Genomic DNA, 27,471 nt, shown 5'->3' with positions numbered 1-27,471 from the left:
GTATCTGTAGCATTTTCCTTTTAATCTGCATGACGCATTTAACGCTCGACACGTTGGGAAGCTACCTGGATATTTGCCTGATGAACAGTTCTAGGGACAAACTGGAAAGAGTAAACATATTAATTAGAGGCTGCACAGCTCCTTCTTGCTGGTGTAATCATTAAATTGATTTTTCCAGTCTGACATGTAATTGTTCCAGCGATGGAATCCTGCTTTCCACTCTCGTTCTGCTTCATCAATATTTCCTGTAAAACATGAAATGGGTTACATTAATCTAAATTTGAATCTCTTTGTGTGCTAATTGAAAAATAATTTTGATTATCAATGTCATCTGCTCGAAATACAATATGGGATGGTCTTTTGCTTCTTTTCTTAAACCTGGAATGACTGAAAATTCAGTGATTAGCATTTTGTCTTTACATCAGAAAGGAAGGAGTGCAAAGATATCATTTTGGCAGGGTAATAAATATACTTTGGATTTTTTTAATATATATGTATTTAATGTACATTTTGGATTTTTTTTTTTTTTTTGCCCATCAAAATCATAATTTTAAAGTAACTTTTTTTTGTTCTTTTTCATCCTCAAAATATTCCTTTGGTTCAATATTCCCTACATTGAAACCCACACAACCTGAAGAATAAATGATGCAAAATAAGAGAGATGCTTGAAAAGATAAGGTAAAATCACATCCTTGTTTAAAGCAACAACAGGATTTCCATTGTTTTAGTGGATTTCAATGGATGTCCAGGATCTCAACCTCCCATGGAATAAATCCCCAAGTTTAAAGCATAAAGGGCCCAGGTTTGGAGTAGGACGCTGCCAAACGTGCACTATGTCAACATGAAATCATCTTCTCTTTTCTGTTTCATCCCCACCTTCAAAGCTTTCTCCAAGTAATCCTGAGACCCAAGGAAATATTTATTGCCAGATTTGTTGTAAGCATGGGAGCAGAGGGTGAGGATGAGAAGAGTATTAAAAATAAAGCATTTCACAGGGATCCCAGAGTACTTTATGGACTTCCTGCAGCCCCAAAAGGTGATTAGCACTGTGCAGAAAGGCAGTGGCCTTGCAGGAACACCCCAGACACCACCAAAAAGCTGGATAAAACCTGCAGGCTGTGTCAGTCACTGGTGCTCCCCATTTTGTATCGGCTGTAGACTTCAGGATAAAGTTCAGGGACCATTGAAGATCTGTGAATGCTTTATTCACTCTGGACCCAGCTCTGGTGGTGTCCCACAGAGCTCCCTTCCAGAACAACTTGGTAATGGTGTTCCTGAGGTAACAGCTCTGTTTCTTTATGCCCCTTTGGCTTTTATGTTCTTCTGCTGCAGCAGAGCCCCGGCCCTCCATAAATACACCCCTTCCCCTTTTTTTATCACCTGCCAGCGCTGCAAGTGTAACTGGTGATGTGCAAATGAAATGCTTCTGTGTTTTACACATCGCTAGAGAAAATATTCGGGGGAGAGAGTTCACTGATTCCGAGATTTAGCTTGGAGAAGCATCCAGTAATTTGGTCGCTTATCTGCAGTTTAGCTCAACGTTTCCAAACCTTTTTGGTCTGGAAATCCAGATGGCAGTTTAATGAGACTTTGAAACGAGATTTACTTCTTGGTTCCAGTGAGACCAGAAATAAAACCAAGATGCTTTTTCTCCGGGAAGTCCTGTACTTTTACATGCAGTCAAACAGAAAAGTGTGAAGAACAAATATGGGAAAAAATGTCAATAAATTAACCACATCCTTCTCCCTCAGCTCAAAGTTGTAAATAAGCTTGGTTACAACAGAGACCAAAGGAAAGTTCAGATACTTTTAAATTTTCTTTCTGCAGGCCACAACTGTCATTAACTCAGAGATGATTTGGAAGTGCTGGTAACAATAAAATCTCATTTTCATTGCCAAGCTATGCAGAGAAATATGGGGACAAAACATGCACAGCATTCTGCTTTCCTGACTCTAAGAACTCTCCTTTGTGCATATTTAATTTAAAGATGTAGTCAGGGTCTCAGGCAAAGCCAAAATTTTCACATTAAGTCAAATGAATCGGTAATTTAATGCATGAAGCAGTAGCAATATTATTTGGAGAAAACTGCCTGAATTGTGTTTCTTATTTCATTCTTGATTTTGGATGTCCAGTTTTATTTATGCAGGCAAAACCTCCACTTATGAATTAAAAAGGAAACTCAAACCCCTCTTTTCTTTAATTATTCAGGTGTAGAGGTGTTTAAAGTCTGCCCAAAGACTTTTGGCAAAGAGATATGGAATATCTCTGCCATAGACACATCTTGAATTAAAAGTCACTATTCTGGAGGAAAAATTATGGGGCTTTTCAGTCCTTTTTAAAGGTTATAGTGAACAAATGAGCCAGCTAGAGAAAGAAGACATCAAAAAATTCAGGAGACCCACCACTATGAATCTAAAAGACTAAAGGGGGACGGAAAACACTGAAATAAGAACTTGGATTCCCATTTGTTTGCTTTTTTCCCCCCAGTGATAAGATCCAAATTGAAGTCACAAGTCAATGCATCCCATTATCACCAACACCATCAATCTCTGGGAGGCAACCACCCATGACTTAGACGGGCTGACAGCTGCGAGGCAGAAAAGAGAAAGATTAGAGAGCCCAAGCTGACCGATAATTACAGCTCAGAGCCCTGGGTGCCTGCAGAGCCACGGAGGCAGCTCACAGTGAAAACAGGGAATTTTCTGTGAGCCACTGAGGCAATCCCAAACTTTACCTTAATTCCCATTAGCCCCATGCAAAGCCCAGCGCGACTGACAGGGAAAAAAAGAGAAAGATTCTGTAGGCAGTGAATCAGCGCTCTGAGAGGTTCCACTTTAGCAGATCAAAATTTTAAAAAGGGTTGGTTTTTTTTGATTCTTCAGCTGGAATTTCCTCCCATTCCATCTATCCCTTGCTTTAATGGTGTTACAGCAAAGTTAAATTTATCACCATCCCATCCTTTGAACTGCTGGATGTGCCAATAAAGTGCTAATCTTAATGTTAACACACAAAAAAACCCACTTAGGATTGGGATAAAGGCCATATAGCTGCTAATTAATAAGGGATGGCAAGTTAGAATTAATTTTTCCACTCTCAGCAGCAGGCACCTGCAAGTTCCTGGGTTCAATAGTCTGATAAATGCCACAGGTTTATGCTGTAGGTTCTCATGGTGAGAGTTTCTTCACAAATGTCCAGAAAGGAAGCAACAAATAATCTCTATATTGAATATTCTTAAATCACATTCTCTGGATAAAGCTTTGTTAGCCATAGCAGTGTATTCACGTGTAGCTTTTAAGGCTACAAAATCCTTTATTCTATTTTTTTAGTTCTTCCAAAAGTCAGCAGAGCTCTCTGAGAGATGAATTATTCTAAGGGCTGTTGTTTTTCCAATGAGATGGAACGAAATGGTGGAGAGTAATCAGATGGTTTAGGTACAGAAACTTATTGCTCATAGGTGCAATGAGTAAAGTCTTTGTGAATTAATCACAAGTAACTTCACCATTACTACCAACCTCCCAACCTTTGTTGACTAATTCACATTTCTTCATGTGGAAATTTAATTGAATCCTGATGGTGAATTTTCTATGTAGTCAATTTTTTTAATATTGTTACCACCCTGAGTATTTACCTCTGTAGAATCCAGATATTGGTTGGAGGATCATAGCAAATGCAAAACTTTTTGTTGCTCATTGGTCAAGAGATTGAGCATTTTCTCTGCCTCCATGTAAAAAAAAATTCTTTTTAGGGTGTTTTTAAAAAGTAATGTATTTAAATGACCAAGCTCGATTCCTTCATCGATGATACACGATGCAGTAATATCAAATAAAATAGAAAAATATGTATTGAGCACACTAAAATAGTAATGGAAGAGTAAATGGAAAGTTTGGCTGCCTGCAGCGCTCTGCAATCAAGAGGAAACGGGCTCATATAAATAGGAAGGGCTTTAGATGCATTAAGGGTTGTGTTGAGGAGGTAAAGTCTAACACAGATGCTTTTATAATTAACATATGATTGCTCTAAAAGCTACTTAAAAGTCACTTACTGTTTACTGCCCCTCCAGTGTGATTCTCTCAGCAGCAGCCAGCAGAAACCCTTCTGGTTTCCAAAGGAAATGGGAAATGCTGAGGGCTCCCAGCTTGTCCTGGGCTGGGCAGGGTGCAGCAAATGGGGTGAAAATCCGTGTGGGAATTGTGTCTGCTTGGAACTGAGAGCCCAGGTCTACTTGTCCAGTGTTTGTTATCAAGCTGGACGCAAAACTGCAGGTTCTGGCTTGTGTCTTTATTGATGGATTTATGAATTGAAACTCGAGGAGAGGACATTGAGAAACCTTCCAAAATAATACAAATTTCTCTAGAGGTAACAAGGCCATGCTTTATTTATGGCAGTTGCTCTTGTGTTACTGTGAGAGCCTTATTTCTCCCTTATTATTTTCCTACCCCACAACCAAAATATTTTTTTTTAAAGGTATCTGATATGATTGCTTGAGGAAAATGTGAATTATCTAACAGCAAAGATATTTATTTCTCATGTATTTTACTGCCTGAGGGAACTTGTCTTGCCCAGCCTGTGATGGGAACAGGCTGGTTCAGATCCAGGACACATTTGGAGCTGGCCTTCAAAGGCTTTAAAATCCCCCAGTGGGTGGCAAGAGTTGGGATAGCAGTGGGTCAGGAATTAAGCAAGGGGTTACCAAGCACATCCATGGCAAATCCTGATCACTTGATGCTGAAAAATCGTAATTTCTGCAGAATAAGTTGTTTTGATTATCCTTTTTGGGTTCTACCTGATAGAATTCCACCTTGCCTATCTGAACCCTACTTGAACATGTAACAATGAGAATATAAAAATTCCTTACTTGTTCCCTGTCATCTTACATCACCTCATGTCAAAGCAAGCTTCTTCTCCTAAGAATATTTCAGTGAAAGGAGCAACAGAAACCAGAGACTCTCAGAACGAGAGGAAATCTCTGCATTAATGGTGTGCACCATCCTTTGGGCATAAAAGGAAAGAGAAAATGCAAAATAATATTTCAGTGAGGAGAATTATTGAAATACAAGCTCTTATATCACGTTTGTACACAGGATTTTAAAGGGTTTTCTGTCAGAATTGGATAATATTGTGTGGGGAACATAATGGAAATACTCTGTTTTTATTATTGCAATGTTTCAAGGACTGACAGATGATACAAGACAAGGCAGTGCCACTTGTTGACAACGTTCCTGCCTCAGTTCTATATTTGGATCCAGACACCACGATTCCTCTCCTTTTGCTAAGAATACGCTCGTGAATTTCTTTTAATTAAATTATGCAAATTTATGTTGCGGATTACCGAATGTGGCACAGTGATGCATTTCCGTCTGCTGGCGGATCCTGGGTGTTCCTCCATCACCCCTCACCCCACAGGACCAGGCAGAGCAGCTCTCCTCTCCTCCAGGATGTGCTGGGCTCTGCTCCCTCCTGCTCCACAGGGTCTCAGTGAAGCTCAGCCCTTTTGTAGGATCCACATTTTCCCTTAGGGTTTCCCAGCCAGGTTAAAGGAATATGTAAAAGGGTTCAGCTCTGTCCTGGCTCAGCAGAAAGTTGTCAGAATCTTTGAAACCTCCCTGAAATCCACCCGTAATTGGGAACGCTGTGATTTTAAAGTCACATGGTGGGCTTCATAAATTATTCATTTTACCTACTGATTTCACGTCTCTTGATTTAATTGAAAAACATCTGTTGAATTGAGAGGGGATAAAAGTTGAGCCATAATGCAGTCACAAACTCAAATGAGGAAGGAATAAATTATTTCAGAAGGAATAATCTGTGCATCATGACAGTTTACATATTTTTAAGGCTTACATGTTTTTTAAGATGAGCATTCAAACTGAGTCTTAGGGAAAGATTTTAAATTAGTAATTAACATCGTAAAAGTGTATCTCATTTTTGAAACACAACTTTCCCTCACTCAAGCTGCAGAATGTGATTCCAGAGCTGCAAAATCACTTTATAAAATCAATTCCTTTTGAAATCCAGAGCACAGAGGCTTCATCTGTTGCTGGGCTTTGGTAAAATAGTGCCATCAGTCTTAAAAAATTTTGGGTCTTCTGTGTTCACCTGACCTTAAAGTTTCAAACAATTACACTTTTCTTGGCAGCAAAATCTCATAAATCCATTGTGTACAGGCCAGGTACTGTTTTCTACAGGCAAATCCTGCAGCCTCCGGGCTGTCAGCAGTGACACTCCAGAAATAAAACACACGGCTCTCACGTGAGCTGGAAACCAGAATCCCCTCTTGGCAGTGGCAGTGCACTTCCTGTCCTCGGGGGATCAGTTGCATAAAATAGAATCCCATAAATAATAGATAATATAAGCCAAATATAACATCCTGTAACGCCCCACGGTTTATACAGAGCATCTAAAGCCTCCAGAATTCCCAGGGAAAATTCTCCTTTCGCACTGGTTTTCCTGCTCTCTCCAGCACCCAAGGACCAAAGAACAGAGGTTTCAGCACCCAGTGTCTCACAATGTGGCTGCACCTGAATTTTGGGACAGAAAAGCTCCGTATCACAAAGTGCTGGCCCTTGGTGTGTCCCCAGGTTTTGTCCTGGAACAAAATAGGGTGGTGATCCCAAAGCCAGGAGCACAGGGCACGTTCTGGTGCACCCTCAACACAGCATGGCCAGCTGTATCCATCACCAGTTCAGTTTTACACAACTGAACATCTCAGTTATGGACAGGAATATAAAGAACTGAACATCTCAGTTATGGACAGGAATATAAAGATCTGAACTCAGTCTTCACATTAACATCCAGCAAATGGCCCTTACATGAAAGTTTTATATTAAAGCATCTAGGAAAGAACTGTTACCTGTCATTTCCACGACTTTGGGGAAGAAGTGTTTCCAGAATCGACACTGCTGAGCTTGGAGTTTTGTCAGTACCTCAGAAGTGTTGGTGTTCAGTGTCAAATACTTTTGGTCGGTACTAGTGAAGACTGGCCATCTTATTCCATTAGTCAGGGTCCCATTTGGAGCCCTAAATGAGAAAAGAAACACTTAATTTGGAATGAGAAACCACCTCAGCACACAATAAAGCGTGATTTGGGTTTATTTAATAGTTCAGCTGTGTTAGTGTGTCTGATGTGTCGTTTTGGAAGTAACAGGGGAAAAAAGCCAGATAAATTTCATTTACCCTAATTTGAGGGGAAAAAAAAAAAGAAAATCTTTTGAGGTGTTCTGCATTCATCAAAGGGAAAAACTTAATAAATGATCATGTTCAAGCAACTTTTTGAATCTGGAGATTCTCACAGAAGCTGTGAATTATTAGGGATGACTCTAGAACTAACCAGCCTGCCAGGCTGAGAGGCTGACTGGTTTGTGTTTTAATTTGAGTGCCTTTGATCCCTTTAGATGGACAAACAGATTGGAATAAATGAGTGGGATAAACACGCAAGTAAAAGTAGAAATAATGTCCAAACTGGGATAAGATCTGTTCTGGGAGAGAGAACAATTATTCCTCACTAAGGAGGAACAGTCATCCTGGAGGCGTGTTGGGTCCTGTCTGTGGAGGGCCAAATGGGAACACTCTGAAATCTTATGGAAACTGGGAAGAGGTACAGAGGCCTTGACCCCTTATAAAACCAGCTCTGCATGTGAAAGGAGCACAGCTGTTGGTATTAAAAGAGTTGTGATAAATATTTATAATACAACAGAATTCATCAGGCTCTAAGGACAGGCAGCCAATTTTCACCTCCAGAAATGACAGTATCTGTATGAGGGGAAAAAGTGGTTTAAGTGTGTAGGAGAACAACAAAACGGGCAGCGTTAGGCTGAGGAACAAACAAAACAAAACAGGAATTTTAGGAAAATAAGTGGATTTGCATTTCAAAGAGTCAAAGCTCACCATTAGCTCAGAAGAGGTTAAGAGTAGAAATTAAGTATTTTATTTCAGTGCAAGCACAAGGAGCCTTTTTCTTTCCTAGAAACTGATGTCAAGTTTAGGGCTTTAGGGCAAAACAACAGTAATTGATGATGCTTGGTGGGATAAATTAACTCTGATCTGAGTTCCTGTGGTTCTCCCTATTTTACTTTTTCCCAGGACTCTTCCTGGAAGGCAGAAGGCAAAGAGGAGTCCAGGGAGTGGAGCCCATTTGGGTTCTGCTTCCCAAGAGCGGGAACAAGGCAGGAGGTGAGGGTGAAGCACTCAGAGAACAAGATGCTGAAGCAATACTGATATCTCTCAGTAAATTCCAAATTAATCAAGTTTTCAGCCCGTGTCTTTGTGCTCTGGGATCTTTGGCACTAGCGGCTTCAAGAACCAGTGTTGGAATAAGAGCTTCAGGCTGATCATTTCCTGAACCGCTCCCTTCTTCACTGATTTTTCTTGACTAATTCAGCTCTGATTAACCCACGGCACCTTTTTCAAGTGCACATTTATTTGTGGCTCCTGAGAATGATGACTTAAGCAGAGCTGACTTGCACTTCAGTTCAAGATCAGGACGCTAATGGTGCTGTCAGTATTCATTTAACAGCTTTTATGCTATGAAATAAATCATGACATCCCACATTATAATTTACAGGTGTGTGGGGGGATTACACAATGCCTCGACGGCTACAGATGTATTTTACTAAAAAATGATTGAAAGAACGGTCAGGGGAACACAGCACTTTGAAGCCCATGAACCTGCTGATTATGACAATCTCTGCATTTCTAGGAAGTTTACTGTTCAAAGAAATGCCCAGCAATTTCCTCCTTAACTTTATTGTTGAAAATTCCCCAAGTTAAAAAGCAGGTCCCAGTTGGAGAAAAACGGAGATCACAGGAGTATAATTTGGAACGAGTTATGATTATAACCTTGTTGTTCCCTCACAATTACTGTTCATTCCTTCTTACTAATAACTTCATGATGAGAACTGCAGTGCCCAGAATAAGCTGTAAAATTCCCAGTTCTTTGCACCAAATTCAAAATCTAGTAATATTCATACAGAATAGTAGAAGTGCGGTGAGGACACCTTCAGTGAGCAGACAGGAATCCAATACCCTGCACAAACTTGTCGCTGCCCATTTAGGTTTGGATGGACAATATTTGGTAATCGATTACAGAAACTTGTTTGTACTGAAAAAAGAAACTTCTGTTTGCACGGAAACCTCCATTCCATCATCTTTTATCAATTCCTTAAACCTCTGCTCTTTCATCTTCTGGTACTGCTTAATCCTCTCTGCTTCAGTAATTCCAGTTTTGCCACTTCAGTGCTGGCATCGGGGCCTGATGGTGTGTCCTGAACAGGGTTAGGGCTGTGCATCTTCAGAACAAGCTTTTATTTCGTGACTTTATCTTGGCAAATCACCTTTCTTAGACAAGATTCATTCGGAGAAGGCCTGAGTTTTGTTTGGAGAAAAACATCAAAAAGTACAGCTTGGAAAGGACCTTGGAAGATCCAATCTCCTGAAATGAGCAGGGGCATCTTCAGCTAGACCAGGAATACAAGCTTCACTGAATATCTTAGAAAGAATCTTTTTCCTTTTCTACCCTTTTTGCCATTTGCAGGAGCGAGTCTTAAGGCAATGAAGGAATACAGTTCTTTGAATTGCTCCCAGAAAAGAAATGCAAGACTGAAAAAACAAAAGAAAGCAAAGCAAAGCAAAACAAAGCAAAACAAAGCAAAACTAAACAAAGCAAGACAAAACAAAACAAAACAAAACACAAACTCAAACCACCTGTGTTTAAACTTTGGTGCAAACAGAATTTGTCTCGTTCCTGAAATTATATTTTCTCTTAGCATATGCCCTGAAATTATGGGTTGAATTCTCTCTACTCTGGTAGTGGCACAGCATCTCATTTATAGCAAATTATTTTGTTAAGATAGGTCTTTAAGTGGAAGTTTCTTGGTTGTACTTGTTGCTACTAGGATCAGGTTCTCCCCCTTTGGGTTTTTCCATACACAATTGCCAATAAATTTTAGTTTTCAAGATTAATTTATAACAAGTGTACTAAATTTGATATAGGCATGAAGAGGGTTTTGGAAGAGCCTATTAACCGAACATTTCTCTGTATTTAATATTCATCTTCAGCAACTTTAGAAAGAGAAAGTTAATTTCGTTCAAATGGAAAATGCAACATGAACAGAGCTCTGTTAATCATAATAAACATACATACATTACCATTCTCATTAATATGATCAATATAGCCTGAGAAACAATACCAACTCACTGCATTTTTATTAATATTCACACAGCATTACCTTTACAAATGGTTTATCACACAGATACAGAAAACAATCCAATTCATCATCTGACTGGTTTTGGTAAACATTCAGGATATAAAGTACCTGGAAAATATCCCCTTTAGTTTTGTGAGAAAGTTCTGAATAGCACAGAAAAAGTGTTATTCAGAGTGAAACTCACAGAGGGAATTCCAGCACTACCACAGAGGTTATTCTTTTGTAGTGTTAAGTCGTATTTTGAAGAAGCCCAGAATGGAAATTACTCTCTGCTAACCCTCTTGAAAACACATTTATGGTGCTTTAGGATTTACCTTTGTAAAACAAGTGTCCTACAGCCTAGCTTAGGCTGTCCCAAGCTTTCACCGTGTTCCTGTTCAGCGGCTGTTTGTGACTTACGTTGTGTGTTTCTCCAGAGGACGAGAAAAACAATCCCACATCTCAGTGCCCACTAATGAGTGAAAGTTAATGATAATTCTGCTGCACCCTCTGCTTCCCCTGTGCAGCAGGAATTGAAATCCAAGGGAGACCTGTCCCTCTCAGTGTGGGCGGATTGGCTTCACCCTGGTTGGAACTGCTGAAGCTCGTTTCCAGTTTGGCCCCTTTTCTTTTGAAAGCTGGTTTCAAGGCAGGAGAGAGGGGGTGTGAATCCCTTTTACAGGTTTTTGTGATCTCTGGTGGCTGTTGGGCAGCACTGGCCATCAGCTGGTTTCCATGGGATGGCACTTTATGGAGTGTTGCCTTGGGCACAAGAAAACCGGGAGGGGGAATGTCCTTGTGACAGCAAAACCAACTTCAACTCTTGCAGGTTTCCTGCAGCTGCACTACAAAACCTCTGAGAATTATGGAAACAGTCAGCTCAGCATCAAACAACAAGTACAACCTAAAAGTTTCACCCCACGGGTAGCTCTGGGAGCGAGGGGTGCCACTGCACATGTCTGATGGTTGGATGATCTTAAAGGTCTAAACCAAACAGATGAACCTCTTCTTCTTCCTTCCCCCCTCATATTTCGGAAGAAGACATTTTGTTGTTTTTCCTCTTTCCCACTTGGACAGGAGGATGTTCCTAATTAGCAGGAATGCTGATGAGGAGCTCCAGGCCCTCCTGTGCTGCCCCAGCTCTGCTCTGGAGGGACGGGAAGTGTTTGTGGCATTAGTCAGGCCAGCACAGCCAGATGTCTCACACGGAGGCCAGGACGGGTGATATTTATACCTCAGCTCATTTTCCCACTGCAGCACACTGGCTGCCAGGTTAATCTCAATTTGGGGTGTTGGTGTGGTCCCTGGGGGGGTGATGGGGTAGTGACAGCCTTTAAGGTAAGGCTTTGCTTGAATGGCACCATGGATGTGAGAAAATAGTGACCGGTTTCTGAAAATATCATTAAACATTGCTCATATAATTGATTTCAACTATAATATAATTAAAATTTAAAAAAAAAAACAAAACAACAATCTCATATAATTGTTCCTTAATAAGGTGCAAAAATCCTGATTTTGTGGCATTTGAGCCTCACTGAGACTCCCACAGCAAGGAAGGAAAGGACTCCTCTGATGAGCACTACGAGTCTGAGGGATGTGCAGACTCAAATCCTTCAAACTCCCTTTTTAATCAGCCGGTTCTGGGAAGTTCATTATACCCTGCTGTGCTCAGTTCTCACTCCCAGCTCACACACACGAGTCCATAATCCAGTGACTGCAAAGTGTCCCTGAGCCAGGGCGAAGGAAAACTGCTTTGCAAGTACTAGCCTGGGTAAATATTATTCCTTCTGCTGATCCCTGAAGAAAGCAGCAGGATCCAGCTGGCAAAGTCCTTAACTGAGAGAAACTGGAGAAGAACCTTTGCAGCCAGGTTTTCTTACACCTTCACAGGCTAAATAAAGCTCAGGATATTCCTTCCACATTCCAGCCTGCAAACGGCAGCTGCCTGTTTAAATGCCTTTAACTATAAATTATCATGGGATGTGCTATTATGACCAAGACCAGTTTCAGGAAATGAAGTAACAAGCTGTTATGCCTTTTTATTTGGGTGTTATTTGTGCTATTTGTTATCATGTCTTGTGTTCTGCTCCAAAGAGCCTTGAGGAGCACCCATTGAGCTGAAACAATTCTTGGTCATGCACGTCAGAAGTTCCTGCTGAATACAAGGCAGGCCTCAAGGTATTGGTCATAAATAATGGAGCATTGGAGGCATTTAGGTGCAGGATGTTCTGCCTCAGCTCTTTGCTGAGCATTTAGGAGCTGGGTGCTTCCAAGCCCTGGCTCCTGGGCAGGAGAAATAATGAGTTTGAGCCAGAGCTAATGAGCCCTTCAGCCCCCGCCTGCATTTCTGACCCTCTGGGCCGTGCTGCACATGGGTCTCCTTCGCTCTGAAATGTTCCAGCCAAGTCTGGGGTTGCTTCAGGAACCCCACACACCACACAGAGCATGGATGAGATGGGATTTTATCACACAGGGTCTGGAACTGTCCCACTGTCCCGTGTCAGAGTCACAGTGATGATTTCACACCTTCTCCAGCACTCAGAGTCTGGTGTGAATATTCACATTTCACATTTACATTGATTTTGGATACACATGAGGGAGGCAACACTGCAGCTTACTCCTTCTTTATGCTGAAGGAACAATTTTACCTTTTTTTTTTTTGTTCCAATGTTCCTGTGAAGCATTTTGTAAGATCCTTCTGCCCTTTTGTGTGGTATCAATTTCAGCTTTCAAGGGCCACTTCTCAAAGCTGTTATTTCTTAACAGGCTTGGCTGCAGGAAGAACTCAAATGGAACTATAACTTTTAGTCTTAACCTGTAGAGGTTGAAGAGGGATATTTGGAAATGGAAGAAGTTCCTGAACCCACTGAGACCTTGAATGAGGAAGTACTTTCCATAATAGGTAGGTAAAAGAATAAGTAGATGGGAAGGCACAAGGCACTTGCCCTTTTAGTCATTCTCTGAAGCTGTTTTATCTCCTCTGCAGCCCCTCTTCATCCTCATGACCTGGAAAAACACAGATTTTCACAATATCTTGACCAGGATTACTCCCTGAAACAAACCAGGGCTTCATCAGAAAGAAAAAAAAGAGGGCGTGAAGGGAGAGAAGAATGTTTTTATAGCCACAAAACTATTAATACTGTGTTTTAAATTCACGGTTTCTTTGGTAAAATTTGTCAGCCCAGCTGGTTCTGAGGAAGAGTAAATACTGCACTCATGGATATTATTGCTGGTTCCATTCCTTCCTTTCTCTGCCATTAATAAAGTTCATCCCAGGCACTCAGAAATTGTTGGATAAATGTGTTCAATGCTTTTCTTATCTCTAGAGACTAAATTTGCAATTGAGCCTGCGTAGTTGATACTACGCCAGGATATGATATCTGAGATTTGTTTTCAATGGAAATTGCCCTAATCATGATTTATTTTCAGGATGGATGCTCCACAGAGCCCTGCACCAACCAAAATCCTCTGGATTCATCGTGTCCTGATGGATTTCATCACGGTGGCGTTTTTTCTTTATATTTTCTACTACTGTTTTATTTCTGTGAGTGGGAGGAAGTGCATGAGTCACAAACTTTCACGACCATGTAATCTAGGCCAAATTGAGCACTCCTAAAGATGAAACTATTGGGTAGCTTTCAGGAGGGGGAATTTTTGTTACTGCCTCATCGTAATCAGAATCACTGCAGCTTCATGCTGGGAAATGTAAACAAGAAGGTAGAGTACTCTCAACCCCCTCCCCAGATATTTAATAATAATAATAATAATAATAATAATAATAATAAATTTCTTATGGTATAAATTCATTGTAGGTTTGACATTTACAAGTGGAAGTTACCTATTACTTCCCTGGATAAAGAAATTTGAATTCTTGTAAATTCTTCTGGGTCTCTCTTCTGAACGACAGCAAGAGGGAGATCTCCAAATACCAGCGCGTGCACTGGGGGCCATGGAAGGGTTGCTCTTAAGAACACACCATATGAAAAGAGAGGAGGAACCTGTTTAAAGTTCTTCTCTTTCAAAATTGAGAGGGTTTTGCGGAAATTATTGTATGCAGATTACTTATTACTGGGAAAAAAACAACGGCTAAACATCTGAGCATTTCCATTTGTACAGAAAATTCACTTGGAGGTTGCACCATGAGTAAGATCCATGAGAGGCAGATATGTAAAAGTTCATTAAAATTAAAAGCTTCATTAGAATTCTAAAAAAACCCACTGTATTTAAACAGCTGTTCCTGTGGGAAAAGGATCAGGTGTAAATTGGAGGTGATGCTCTTTAGGGTTTGTATTTTATGAAATTAAGTTCTCTTATGTTCCTGCAAGGAAAGGTCGAGGACACAGATGGTGGCCAGAGGTGTCTGGGAAAGCAGAGAATGGCAGCTTTCAATTTTATATTCCTACAGAATTGTGTAACATCACCAACTGCGAGCACAAAATGCCCAATTTCTACCCACACGGCTTCGTATTCTTGGGGACAGACTCTCCCAAATCCCAACACTGAATTTCTAACTACATTTCCCCACCACTGCCTCCCCCCGCAGCTGATTGAAAACAGAATTAAACGCCATATTGAGCTCCCTTCAAAAATGTGGTGTTAGGTAACCTCTGCTGCTCCTCATTTCCTCTCCCCTCGCCTTTGCCACTTCCCTGGAACAGCCAATCTCTGCGTTGGGGAGTAAATTAAAACGTGCACTGAAAGGTTTCCATTCCTCCCGCGAAACTTCAGCATCACCTCAGATTACTGCTCCAGAACCACCTGGAGAAATGTGGTTTGCAAACCCTTCCCACTTCCATTTCTGCCTTCTGATGAAGAAACAAGGATGAGCGGCAGAAAAGCAGCACGGAAGAGGAGCGGCCCTTAAAAAGGGGATTAACTGTGGGTGAACATTAATTAGAATTTCTCAGGGCCTTTTGGAACCATGTGTTTACATGCCTGTAAAACACATTCTCTCCGAAGTGCCTGGCTTTATATGTGAACCTGCCTCAGACACAGGATAGGTCAATTAATAATGCCTCAATAATGCCTCAGACTCATAGCAAGTCCATGTGTGCCTTTCTCTCACTTCTCTGTTCACAGATTTGCTCTTCCCCTGCAAGTCTTTCAGAAATTTTCTCCTGTCATATTTCAATCTCTCTTTTTGTTCTTTCTTCTTTGTGCATTTCTCCGTCACCTGATGTCTTGTAGCAGTAACATTTCCCTCTCTTGCTGTTCCATTCTCCTTACTTCCCACCAAATATTATTTCCATCCTTCTTAACATCCAAACCCAAATGTGAGGTGGCAATCACACCGCAGGTTTATTTCACTCTTGAAATGTTTATTTCTCTTCATGACTCTCCTTTTACCCAAAATGTGTCCATGCACTCTTGGCCAGGCTCTTGGGACAGCAGGGAACCCTGCCCAGTTCAGGCTCCTCAGCCTCTCTCAGTTATGAGGAAAGGTTAGAGCCACATCCAAGATTGGATCCATAGAATCACTGAATTAAGTTGGAAAATACCTCCAGGATCTTTAAATCCAGCTGCTGACCCAGCACTGCCAAGGCCACTATTGTCCCATGTCCCCAAGTGTCACATCCATGCAGATTTTAAATCCCTCAAGGACAGGGACTGCACCACAGTCCTGGGCAGATTTTACCAGGGCAAGACATCCCTCTCCATGAGAAATTTTTCCTAATATCCAGCCTAAACCCTGGCTGTCCCCTCCTGCCAGGGAGTTGTGCAGAGCCACAAGGTTCTTCCTGATCCCCCCTTTTCTCCAGGCTGAGCCCCTTTCCCAGCTCCCTCAGCCCCTCCTGGCGTTCCAGACCCTTCCCAGCCCCGTTTCTTTTTCCAGACACTCTCCAGCCCCTCAGATCTCCCTCTCTTCCAGGGCTCAGAATTCACCCTGCTCAGCCCCAGGACCGTGAATCACCACTGATTGAATTCGAGCTCACCCTGCTCCACAAAGCACTGCCAGCGTTCCCTTCCAGGCAACCCTCTGCATTTCAGCTCGAGTTTTATTCTCACTCAAAGACTCCTACAATATTTGGACATTTCCTTCAGAGATGTTCTCATCTCCTGTTTGAAAATAATGGTTTGACTCATCTGTTGGAGGGAGTAAAATCCGTGTGGACAGAATCGCGTTTGCGGCACATATGGAGAGGAATGAGACATCTTCTTGTAATTTGCAATATTTGTAATAAAATTAAACCAACCTCAATTTGTATCCCAGACTTGTTTTCAAAAGGTATCAGAATCAAATACTCCTCTTTTCAGTTTTGTAATTCAGTGACGGCTTGCAAGCTGGACAGAGAGATATCTGCCAAGGTGAGGCTCTGGATGCTGATATTCTCCATGATCCACTGTTTCCTATCAGTTTGCTAAAAAGGTGTTTCCATTACTGTTTCTGAATACAACAACGGATGTAAACTCTGCTCAAGATGATGAGTCACTTTTAAAAACTCCAATCTGAAGGTGGAAAAATAGGAGTAAATTTTCTTAAGAATTAAACTTCTTTTTCCTTTTTTTTTTCCCCGAGACTATAGTTTCTGCAAATTTCTTTACATGGCTCAGTAATTACTCACATGAAAGACAGTGAATGAGAGAGTAAATGTGTCCTTTTGGGTCAAAATGAAAGCTTTGATTTTCCCTTACATGAGGAGGGGAAGAAAGTCTTTCCAGATACGTTTTTGGGAACATCTCTCCTGCTTTGTTCATACTCTTTTTTATTTTTAATCCAGAAATCTTTTCTTCTGGATTCTTGACCTGATCAGGAAAAATCACTTGCTGAGATGAAAACTTAATTCTTCTGGAAGGGTGTGTGATCTCAGGAGCAGCAGCCTCAGGGAAAAGCTCCTCTTGGTCACCCTGAGCTCTGGAGTGTTTGAAGACCCAGTGAGGATCAAAGTGACTCCAACCCACAAACTTTCCTCTATCCCTGCGAACACGAGCGAATCTCTGACAGAAATACAGCCCACAGTAAATTTCTTCCCTTGAAATGGCTCAGAGGTACATAAAACTTCCATCTTCCTGAAGTATAAGGAAATTAAAAGTGGTTGGAGTTTTTTATTTTTATTTTTTCCCCAGTATATTCAGGCCTTCCCATACCCAGAGTATATAGGTCCCCAGTTCAAGCGCTGCCTGGACTCTATATGAGGCTGTTGGTTTTGCTCTCACTGCTCTGAAACTACTCTCTATAAACAGGTTGTGAGAAGTTGGTAACAAAAGCACTGAAATTTATTATGTGTCTACCAGTGGAACATCATGGAAAGGCAATAATAACCAGACAAAGTGCTTCACAGCTTTAGTGGGACAATCAAAGCCTCACAAATTCCCCCTAAAACACAGGAGGAAATATTTCAAAGGCTTCACTTTATGGAAAAAGCTGCAAAGATTTGTTTCAGCAGTTGTAAAACTGGCAGGGAGACAAGTTTTGCCCGTTTCCTTTTATCCGAAACATTTTTCACAAAGCCTTAAAAAATATTATCTTTGTGTGCTCCATTATATTCTTGCTTGAGTTTTCAGCTCATCTGATTTGTCTGGCTCTTGTCACTTTGCATCTCTCATGACTAAAGAAGACATTAATGGATAAAGGAATGGAAAAAGCACCCACGGATTTGGGATCCCATCTAGTTTTTCAGGACAAATAAAATTTCCCATTTCCAGAGCTGGTAGAACATCCTGGGGCTTGGGATTTCTAGGACCTGTTAGTGTCACCTGCCTGCTTTCAAGAGCTGTCTGAAGAATAACAAAAGTGTGGCAGAAAAAGGAACTTCAAATTTGTTTAAAAAGAGAGATTTATATTTTTTTCATGAGTGTGGCCTAAAATCAAGTGTAGAATTTAGGAAGAATTCAGGAAAAGGCTACTGAAAATTAACGATATTGCTGAAATAAATCTTATTTCCACATACACATAATCACACCAGACCTGATCCAGCCCTTTTCATGGCACCACGCTTTGGTTTCCTGCTGAATCCAATCTTCCCATCTCTCTTTGTCTAACTGTGGTGATATCTGGTATTTTATCAAATGATTTTGAGGCTATGAGTTGATGTTCAACTGCCAATACTTCTAAAGGCAGGAATAAGCTGAGGAGACCCCAGGTGAAGGAAAAGGGAGGAATTCAACCTCAAAGTGTAAATCCAGAACTTCAATTTTGGAATCAGTTCTTCCTTAAAACCCTAATATTTTATTAGTCTTGATTTATTCAGACAGCAGAGATAATAAGTCTCTTTCTTCCCTTGCTGGTAGAACAAGGATTTTTCAAGGTTTGATGAAAAAGGGTTTGCTCTTTCAAGGCTTAAATGCATGAAAAATAATTTATGGAATATCTTAACAGCACTAGGAATGGCTGGGATATTTGGTCAAACTTACTTGAGACCCATATTCAGTCATGAAAAAGACCTTTTGAGCAGGATCCTCACAGGCTATGTAAAAGCATGGCAGATTCCTAAAAATGGCACAATTCCCTGGGATCCAGAAGAGAAATACTGGAGTCTAACAGCAGCACCAACTCCGAGGCTCACAGGAGAATTGTGTGCTCCTGTCTCCTGCTGAACCCTCTACATCTCCATTCCCTGTTTATATTCAAAAGCAGAAATGCCTGTAATTTTCCAGGAAAAGCGATCAGCAATCAGTGATTTGTATTTTTGCCAGGGTGTGAAATAGGAAGCGCCCAGAGATTTGGAAAATTGCATCTACTCCTGCTGGGGATGGTGGTGGACTGGGAAATCCCCGGGCTGGCTGGCGGCGTCCTTTTAGCTACTGAGAAATGCAGAAATCGAGGACTTCACACTCCTGGGATGCTCTGAAGGAGTCACTTTCTGTCCCTAACACCTTTTCTTTTGTCCTTACGTAACATTAAGGATTTCTCACAAGTTTTCTTTGCTTTTATCCCTCCAGTTCTCTCTCCCATCCCTCTGTGGGGGAAGAGGGCAGCAGTTTTGTGGGGTTTAGCTGCTGGCTGGGGTTAAACCATGGCAGAAACAGAAAATGCTTCTAAGTGCGTATTTTTTATTTTTCCTATCGGTATTTTTATTCCTCACATGATGGTAGAACCCAGAGATCACTAAGGTCCAAGTTTGGGCTTGAAGGCTCCTTATGAGAAGCAGCTCTGGCACCTCTCAGTCCCTCCCAGCCAGAAAACACCAAGAAAAACAAGGTTTCTCCCAGTTTTTTTGACTCTACTTCATCTCCTTTCCTCTGCAGGCTGCTCTCCCTTCCCTTGTGCTTTTGTACTTCAGCACATTAGAATATTAGGTCAAACACCCTCACTAAAAAATGTGCTGTACAATATTTCTCATTTTTCCTTGATTTTTCTCTTCATCTGCTGGAGACATCAATGGTAATTTTCCCCTCAGAGGTTTGCCCTTTGATCATGCCAGAGTTCCCTATAAAGATTATGTCAAAACAGGGCTTCCCCAGCTCCTTATAAATGTTTGCTGTGCTCAAATGTGCTGGGGGAAAATAAAATAAAATAAAATAAAATAAAATAAAATAAAATAAAATAAAAAGGAAAGGATTGCTTAATAATCTTGGAATTATTAGGAATTTTTATTACTTTCCCACTCCTTGCACACTCTGAATAATGGGATTCAGAGCTTTAAGTGTCTCTGCTCCAGATAATGAGTAAAGGGTCACAGGGAGGGTTAGTCCTGATCCCATCTTTTACTAACACAGAAATTGCTGGATTGTATTGTTTTTCCCAGTAGTGATGGTTTGGATCCTCGTGGTGGGAGCAGAGGGAAAGATTATTTACTGTTTGCTGTGGAAACCACTTGAAATTCAATCTGTGGGGTAATCTAATTATAGTGTGAATGATGATCAGAGTAGGTGACAGGACTGTCTTCCACAAACGTAAACCTGAATGTACCTTATGTTGTCTAATTTTAGGAGCTGCAGCGGCAGGAACAGTGTTTTGCAGAGCAGGTTATTGAGATTTACATTTTCAGGTTATTGAGATTTATATTTTCACATATATACATAAAAGTTATATACATGAAAATTAAATATATACATAATCCAGTGGAAACCGACAGTTCAAAGAAATGTAAATATCGCTCTGCAAAATCAAATATAGACCTGAATTTCTCCTCTTCCACTAAGCAATAGTTCTGTTTAAGGGCAGGATCTGCTGTCTCTGGTGGAAGGTCCTGGCTGCAAGCTCCTTCAGGGCAGCATGGGAAGCTGCAGGGTGGAATAAGGAACTTTCCCTCAGCTTCATCTCCACCAAGGGCCTGATGACACCAGCCCTGAAGGAACTGTGTCACAGCACATCTTCACGGTGCAGGACGTGTTCCCAAGCCCTTCCCAGTGTCAGAATTCACCTTGGGAATCTATCAGATGCATTTTTGGCATTGATAAATCAACCTCACAGCTCAGTTCCAGACTGAACCCCACTGAAAGCTTTGCTGTGCATCACAGCCTACTCCACCAAACTCACACAGAAGGGTGTGCTCAGGCTCTGAGCAGAGTGGGGGGCGGGAAGAGCTTGTGGATTAAATTTTAGATTAAATTTTAGATTAAATTTTACAATAATTAAACCTATATGAAAGCATTATGCAGTGATGAGTACAGCTATTGGTACGGTTATTTTCTGAGTTTTAATATGCTCATCTTATCTGGTAAGAGAAATATTACATGCTCCAGCATATAAAGGGGAACAGGAGTCGTTAAGGTAATTAATCCTCCTACAAATCAAGGCAATCAATCAATCAATCAATCAATCACACCCATTGATAAGTAAATCTTTTTTAAAAAGGATGAACGTAAAAATAAGCAGTGAGTTCACCGTGGAGGCTGAGGTGAAGGGAAAACGGGGCTGGGGCTTGGCAGCCACCAAGTTTGGGGTGTCCTGGAGCTGGAGAGAGCCCAGGCAGGGGGGGAAACGTGGATTTGGGATGGATGGTGGAGCCTTTGACAAATGGCAGCCCCAAGACAGCGCCACAAAGCACAAACAGCGCAGATAAAAAGGGAATATCAGGTTGAACAGGAAGGGAGAGGTGACACCTGGAATTACAGCTCAGTGGGGATGACAGTGTTTAATTCTGAGAGGGAAAGTTCCAACAAGGTGTGGGTGAATCACAGGTTCAACGGTGGAGAGTTACCACTTGGGAAAAAGCACATTAGTGCAAGTCTCAAGGGTATGACCTGTTTGTTTAACAAACAATTATAAAAAAAATAAAGGATTAAGGATTATTTTAATAGATCCTTAATAATCAGCCTCTATATGGAACAAAAAATCATAAAATGAATCTTACAAATTATCAAACCAAATGTAAAACCTGAAAAAATGTAGGGTTAGAGTAGGCGAATTCAGTCTAGAAACACTTTTATAATGTAACATTTTAAGTGGAATTAAGATTTAAAACAGCCTAACACTGTTTGTTCTTGATTTTTAATCAGTGGGAACATTTCATTTCTACCTGTGTTTTGTGTTATGTACAAGGCTGGGTGGACTAAATGAGCACAGTGGTCCCCTCTGGTTTCTAACCTATTAAAAAAATTAATTAGATCCTGTTCCAATGTTGATTTCAGCCTTTGCAAATCTATATATCCTTGACAAATCAAACAAAAGGTCCAGTTTAGAAGCAGAATTAATGCAGGATTTTAACACTAAAGTTAAAGAAATGTTTTTAGACTGTGAATTGACTGGTTGTGTGTTCTCCAAGGCACAGATTTTTGTATATATAATCTTCTCAGGAGAGAGCACAAACCAAACTTCTGGAAAAAGATACCTCCCCTTCCCACCAAGCTTGGGACTAATCCTACACGATTGCTGTGGTGGGGGCTGTTTTTGTTACTGCTCTGAAATGTTTTCATTTCAAACTGAGCATCTCATTGAGAGCCTCCAGCCCTGCTGAGAGGAGCAAGGGCTGCCTCACTTCTCCTGACTCCAGCTGCAGAGGGGTTGGATTTAATCCATTCCAAACACCCAAATGAAATATCCTTATCTGCTCCCTGTGCAGGCTGGGCCATATTTCACTGCAAGACGAGTGGACTGGAATTGGAGGGTGATTTGTCGTGGGCTTGCACTCGCAGCACACAGGGAAGAGAGGCTTTCTGAAATCCCAATCTCTCCACCATGTGAACATAATACACCTGCCTATTATACACCCGAATGTTCCGAGCAAATTACATCCTCAAGGAAATTGGGCTTTTTTCCTCCTACTTCTACTGCTGGAAGTCTTTTCTAGTGTTTGAAATATTTTGTTTCTAACACTTGAAACCATTACCTGCCTTTGGAACAACTGCTGCCCTGGCAAAGAAATGTGTTGTATTTGCTTTTATGGGCGGATAAACATTGTTCCCTTAAGCTTGTCCAATACAGGGAGCAACACATCAACAGTTTATTTTATTTAAACAGTGCTTTTGTCAGAACTAAAATAGGAATTCTGGATAACTGAACGATTAATCTGTTTCCATCCTTCCAGTCAGGCTCCAAAGCAGCACTGAAACCATCAAGCTTTTTCCCCCAGCGAAACAACATCCAACCAACCAAACTTCCAGAGTGAACTTACCCAGTTTTGGCAAAAGTTGCCCAATATCTCATCATAGAGCGGCTCAGGAGCTCCTCGGCTTTGGTGTAATTCACTCTCCTCTCCAGGGGCAGCCCGAACACAAACTCGATCTCGTAGCCGTGCATGACCCCCATCCACTCCGGCCAGGGCAGCTTGGAGGAGCGGTGCTCAAAGAAATAAAAGAACACGTGGTGCCCCAGCCGGGCGAAGCTGGTGCTGAATTCCAGCGCGGGACAGATGATGTTGTAGTCCCCGATAACGTCATCGACGGCATCCCGGTAGTGCTCCGGCTTCCCCACGTTTTCCCAGTCCGTGTACTGGAAGATGATCGACTCTATCGCAAGTTTGCTCACTCCTGGGAAGGCCAGAGTTAAAGCTGCTTCAAACTGGGTTTTGTTGATCAAGCCGTCGCTATCCTTGTCGAGGCCAGGGACTCCGTATGCCAGAAATGATAGCCCTTCGTCTTTGTTCACACCCGCCAGGATCTGGGTCTGTTTGAAAAGACCCTTCTCCATCAATGTTTCTGGCATGTCCACCAGAAAATCGCCATCCACGCTCGGACAGAAATATATTTGTAAAAAAGAACCATGTGGAACGACAAAAATTTCGTTTTCTAGTATTTCCTTCGGGTCCTTGTCTTGGAGGCAGAGAATGAGCTCCGACTCGTCGCTGGTGGGACACTGGAGCTGTCTGGCCAAAGCCACTGCTCTGTTCCTGGCCTCGGAAGATGTAACTGCAGCCCAGGGAGCATTTGCAGACCCACTCTGCAGGATGGCCCTGGTGAATAAAGGGTGGCTTTCAGGAGAAAGGAGGTGATATGTGACAGAGGCCGAGCCAGCGCTCTCTCCAAACAGAGTCACGCTTTTGGGATTGCCTCCAAAAGCTGCTATGTTCTCCTGGACCCACTGAAGCGCCAACCTTTGATCAAACAAACCTGCATTTCCCGGAGCTTTCTGGTTTCCTGGCAAGGACAGAAATCCCAGTGCACCAGTCCTGTAGTTCATGGAAACCACGACCACTCTTTCCACCCTGGCCAGAAACTTCCCATCGTAGACAGGCAGGGAAGTGGACCCGGACTCGAAGCCACCGCCATAAATCCACACCATGACAGTGGCGTTCTTGGGCTTGGGAGAAGGAACCCACACATTCAGGTATAAACAGTCCTCACTCAGGTTGGTTTTTGGGTTCCACATCTCTGACCCAGCAAAGCCCGGGTAAGTTGTGTCTATGGGCTGGTAACAGGAGTTGGCGTGTCTGGTGGCATCCCAGACATCTGCCCATTTCTCCCGAGGCTCTGGCTTTTGGAACCGCAGCCTCCCGATGGGGGGCTGCCCGTAAGGGATTCCCAGGAAGGCTGTGACTGTCCCCCCCAGCACCTGCAGGCTGGTCCCTCTGACTTTGCCATTCTTGGTTGCAATGATGTTCTCCTCAGGCACCACCTTCCTGGTGAACACGGACAGGAGAAGAAACCCCAGCAGGAATCTGGCAGAGAGACTTAGACCGTTTGCCCGAATCATGATGCCTGGAATGCAGGATGAAAAATAAATTCAGAATTAGTGTTGAAATATATTAGTACCAAAACAGTCTACCCGAAAGGGTGTAGGTCATCCCCAGGGCACTGAAAATAAGAAGGTGCTGCAGTTTTTAACTGTAAGTTCTTGGTTATTTGTGTTGCAAAGATTGTGTTCAGTATTTAATATCTGGCCAGGACTTCAGAAAAATTCTCTTGCTAAAAACTGTAGAAATGAGGAAGACAAACCAGGAGAGATGAAATCACACAAGCAGGCTCTGACCGCTGCAGATGATTTACCCACAAACCAAAACCTACATGAATAATTTCTTCTAAGATCTTGTTTTTCTAGAGCATCTTAACCAAGCTTGCAACCAGCAGAGTCATATGAAGCAGTCATTCTTCTACTATTTAGAATTAAAATTAAAATGCTAAAACGTCAAGGATTTTTGAATATATGGGGATACTGCCTAATAATTTGGGTACGGTGTGCTCTTTCCTTTCCGAGAACTCTTCCAAGTGATAATCAGTATTACCTTAAAGCTAAGTATATAAATGTTGATTATATATCACATTTAAGCACCCTAATAATCTCATTTACCCCAACCTTTTCAAATAAAACCTCAGCACCATCCCCTTAAAACAGAAAATTCACAAAAAGCCTGTTGGCATAAATCCATTTCTATGGTTTACATATCTGAAAATGCTCAACAAAGCTCCTTTTCTTTTCTTTTTTTTTTTCTTTTTTTTTTTCCTGTTTTACTGCCACACATCGCATGCTCTGTCCTGTCCCTTTAAACAGGCCATTCTTTGTTAATGAGGAGCACTCGTGTCCTTAAAAGGAATGAGGATAATTTCTCTGGAAAATACAGCTGTGGCCTAATTTGAGCTCCTTCTGCTTGTTTGCCCGTTCTTGGAAAGAAAATGCAGCAGAGGGGAGGAAAGGAATATTTTCTGCAAAGGGGTTCCTAACTTTGAGACAGCATCAAAGGAGCAGGGACAATATTTTTAGCATTCATCTAAACAGACAGAAAATAGATAAATTTTAGGAAACATAAACATTTATGCTCTGGTTGTTTTGTTAAAATAAAGTAGATGAGGTGGGGAAGGGAGGCAATAGACTTTAGAGTTGGTCCTACATTCCACCAAGTCTTCATCTTGACTGCGAGAAACCTGTGACTGTCCCCTTTTTTGTTAAGTATTAGAGGTGTGATTTGTCAGCTCAGGGGTCCGAGAGCTCCCAAGGAGTTCGGGTCAGCACAGCTCGCCCTGGCATGGGCAGGAGGCTCAGGCACACATTCACTGGCTTTTGGCTCCCCTCGCTCTGTGCCAGGCATGGAATCATGGAATATCCTGAGTTGGAAAGGCCCCGCCAGGATCACCCAGTCCAGCCCCTGTCCCTGCACAGACACCCCAACAATCCCACCCTGTGCATCCCTGGAGCTGTGTCCAAGCTCTCCTGGAGAGCCTTGGGACTGTGCCCATTCCCTGGGGAGCCCGGGCAGTGCCGGCATCCTCTGGGGGAAGAACCTTTTCCTAAAATTCACCCCAAACCTCCACAGAGACCAAAACAAGGGCCTGGTTTTAGCACCCCAGTTTGCTAAAACACTCAAGCCTAAATTCCACTGTCTTTGAGAGAACTGGGCGTAACTTGCCCAGTTTGCTGAATATTTCCAGCCTGCTAAACCAACGCAGACTTGGGATTATTGTTTAACACAGCATGCTTCATCTTAAAACTTTATCAAGAAAATTTAAGAGAGGCCACGGAAGGAGAGGTGAGAAGAATGATTTGGTTTGCTCTGTAAACCTGTGCTTAAAAATTCATCTGTGTTGAGCATCCCAGGGCTTCTCTCAGCTCCTCTGCAAAAACAAACCCAAAATCCTGAAAAGCCACCAGAGCTGGGAGAAGGATAATGATGGAGAAGGATTTTGGAGCACCCAGTAACTCCATGAGATGGAAGAAATTATTTCTCTGAGTCTGTTGTTGTGACACTGTTACTTCACTGAATTTGATCATGACCAAACCACAACAAGCTGGAAAAAGTAAGATATTTAAAACATTGTCATTATGAAGAGAAAATGATGCTGAGAAAAGTAAGTGACTTTAAAGTTTCTCAAGATTAATCCATCCATCTAAATAATAATTAAAATTAACTCTCCTGCACTTTTCAGTTAATTAAAAAGAGAGAGAAGGAAAACAATGTAGCATTGAAAAACATAGAGGCAATAGTTTTAGACCATAATATTAGTGAGAAAAAAATAACAACAAAAAAAAATCAGTTCTGTACCTTTTAAATTAGCTCTGGCATTTCAAAGAGAAAGTTGGATCACGCTTGAAAAACACAGAAGTTTTGTGCTACTGAATGAGAGGACTCATCTACTCTCAGGTCACTCTGCTAAAATTAACAAAAGTAGCAAATGAGAGAGGATTATTATTACACCTTGAATGCCTGGCAAATATTACATTTAATAATACATGGATTTTAATGCCGCTTTAAACCAAACTCAGCAACGTAAAGCACAGACCGAGCAAAACAAACATTACTCGGTTATTACAATGAGAGTAAAAGGGTCACAAGATTGCTTCAGCTCATCAACACCAACCCAGCAGAGTTACACCAAGCGGTGTGTTTGCACATTTTAAAAAGCTGCTGCTACAGTAGTTTCCCCCAGCAGAAAGTTAAACAGACTCTACTTTTGCATTCTTATTCAGCGAGGGGAACGCTATTTATTTCAATGCCTGTTTCCTCCCCCTTGCAAATCTTTACCCAGCCGGGGAAAAAAAAAAAAAAAAAAAAAAAAAAATCTATACACCCGACTACATAATCACTATTTAAATAGGAAAGATGGTTGAATTAATAAGTGATTTCTAGCTCCAGCTTAATTTACTTAGCCCAGGATCCCTTGAATAATGCCAAGGTCTGCTACACACGCTGCTCACTCGTTCCATTTGCAGAGCAGAGGCAGCTTCCCCCGGAGAGCAACAAATGGGCAGAGCAGAGCGCTTCCAGAGACCCCAATCCCCGCTCAGACCAAGCCGAACCGTAAATCACCCTGGCAGGCAGAGACGTGCAAAGAGAGAGTCACTTACCCCGCTCCTATTATAAGCAACTACAAAGTTTTTTTACGAGTGGGGATCTTGGGATCCCTCGGGGGAGATGCAGCGGTGCAGCGGCCGCTTTAAGCCCGCAAATTGGACAGCGCTGACATTATAATCAACTCTTTTCTGACATGGAGCTCGCGAGAGTTGGCAGCAGCAGCAGCAGCAGCCGCTCGATCTGCC

The 27,471-nt window shown here is 41.9% G+C and overlaps 1 protein-coding gene across 4 annotated transcripts; it reads right to left on the bottom strand.

Moving 5' to 3' along the window:
* Window positions 1-27,471, bottom strand: BCHE (butyrylcholinesterase). 4 transcript variants are annotated; one of them, XM_040074186.2, is made up of 5 exons: window positions 27,280-27,405; window positions 26,477-26,584; window positions 22,679-24,200; window positions 6,851-7,017; window positions 5-245 (listed from the first exon to the last, which is right to left on the bottom strand). In XM_040074186.2, exons 3-5 carry the CDS (start codon window positions 24,193-24,195, stop codon window positions 124-126), a joined length of 1,806 nt encoding a protein of 601 aa, XP_039930120.1. In that variant the 5' UTR covers window positions 24,196-24,200; window positions 26,477-26,584; window positions 27,280-27,405; the 3' UTR covers window positions 5-123. The 4 variants fall into 4 exon arrangements, with proteins under 4 accessions (XP_039930119.1, XP_039930120.1, XP_039930122.1 ...); XM_040074188.2 differs by lacking the exon at window positions 27,280-27,405 and adding an exon at window positions 27,121-27,227 and having other exon boundaries at window positions 25-245; XM_040074187.2 differs by lacking the exon at window positions 27,280-27,405 and adding an exon at window positions 27,130-27,152 and having other exon boundaries at window positions 25-245.

Source organism: Hirundo rustica, chromosome 10 (genome assembly GCF_015227805.2).
Source record: "Hirundo rustica isolate bHirRus1 chromosome 10, bHirRus1.pri.v3, whole genome shotgun sequence".
NCBI classification, from domain to species: Eukaryota; Metazoa; Chordata; class Aves; order Passeriformes; family Hirundinidae; genus Hirundo; species Hirundo rustica.
The sequence above is the reverse complement of the archived record's forward strand: the minus strand, read 5'-3'. Positions and strand labels throughout refer to the sequence as shown.

Bases quoted from the DNA above. Each gene is read 5' to 3' on its own strand.
- BCHE (XM_040074185.2), bottom strand. From the start codon at position 24,195: ATGATTCGGGCAAACGGTCTAAGTCTCTCTGCCAGATTCCTGCTGGGG. The intron at 7,018-22,678 runs GTAAGTTCACTC...TTTCTCATTTAG, and splicing joins GCAACTTTTGCCAAAACTGG to GGCTCCAAATGGGACCCTGA. The intron at 246-6,850 runs GTAACAGTTCTT...CATGTTTTACAG, and splicing joins CAAAGTCGTGGAAATGACAG to GAAATATTGATGAAGCAGAA.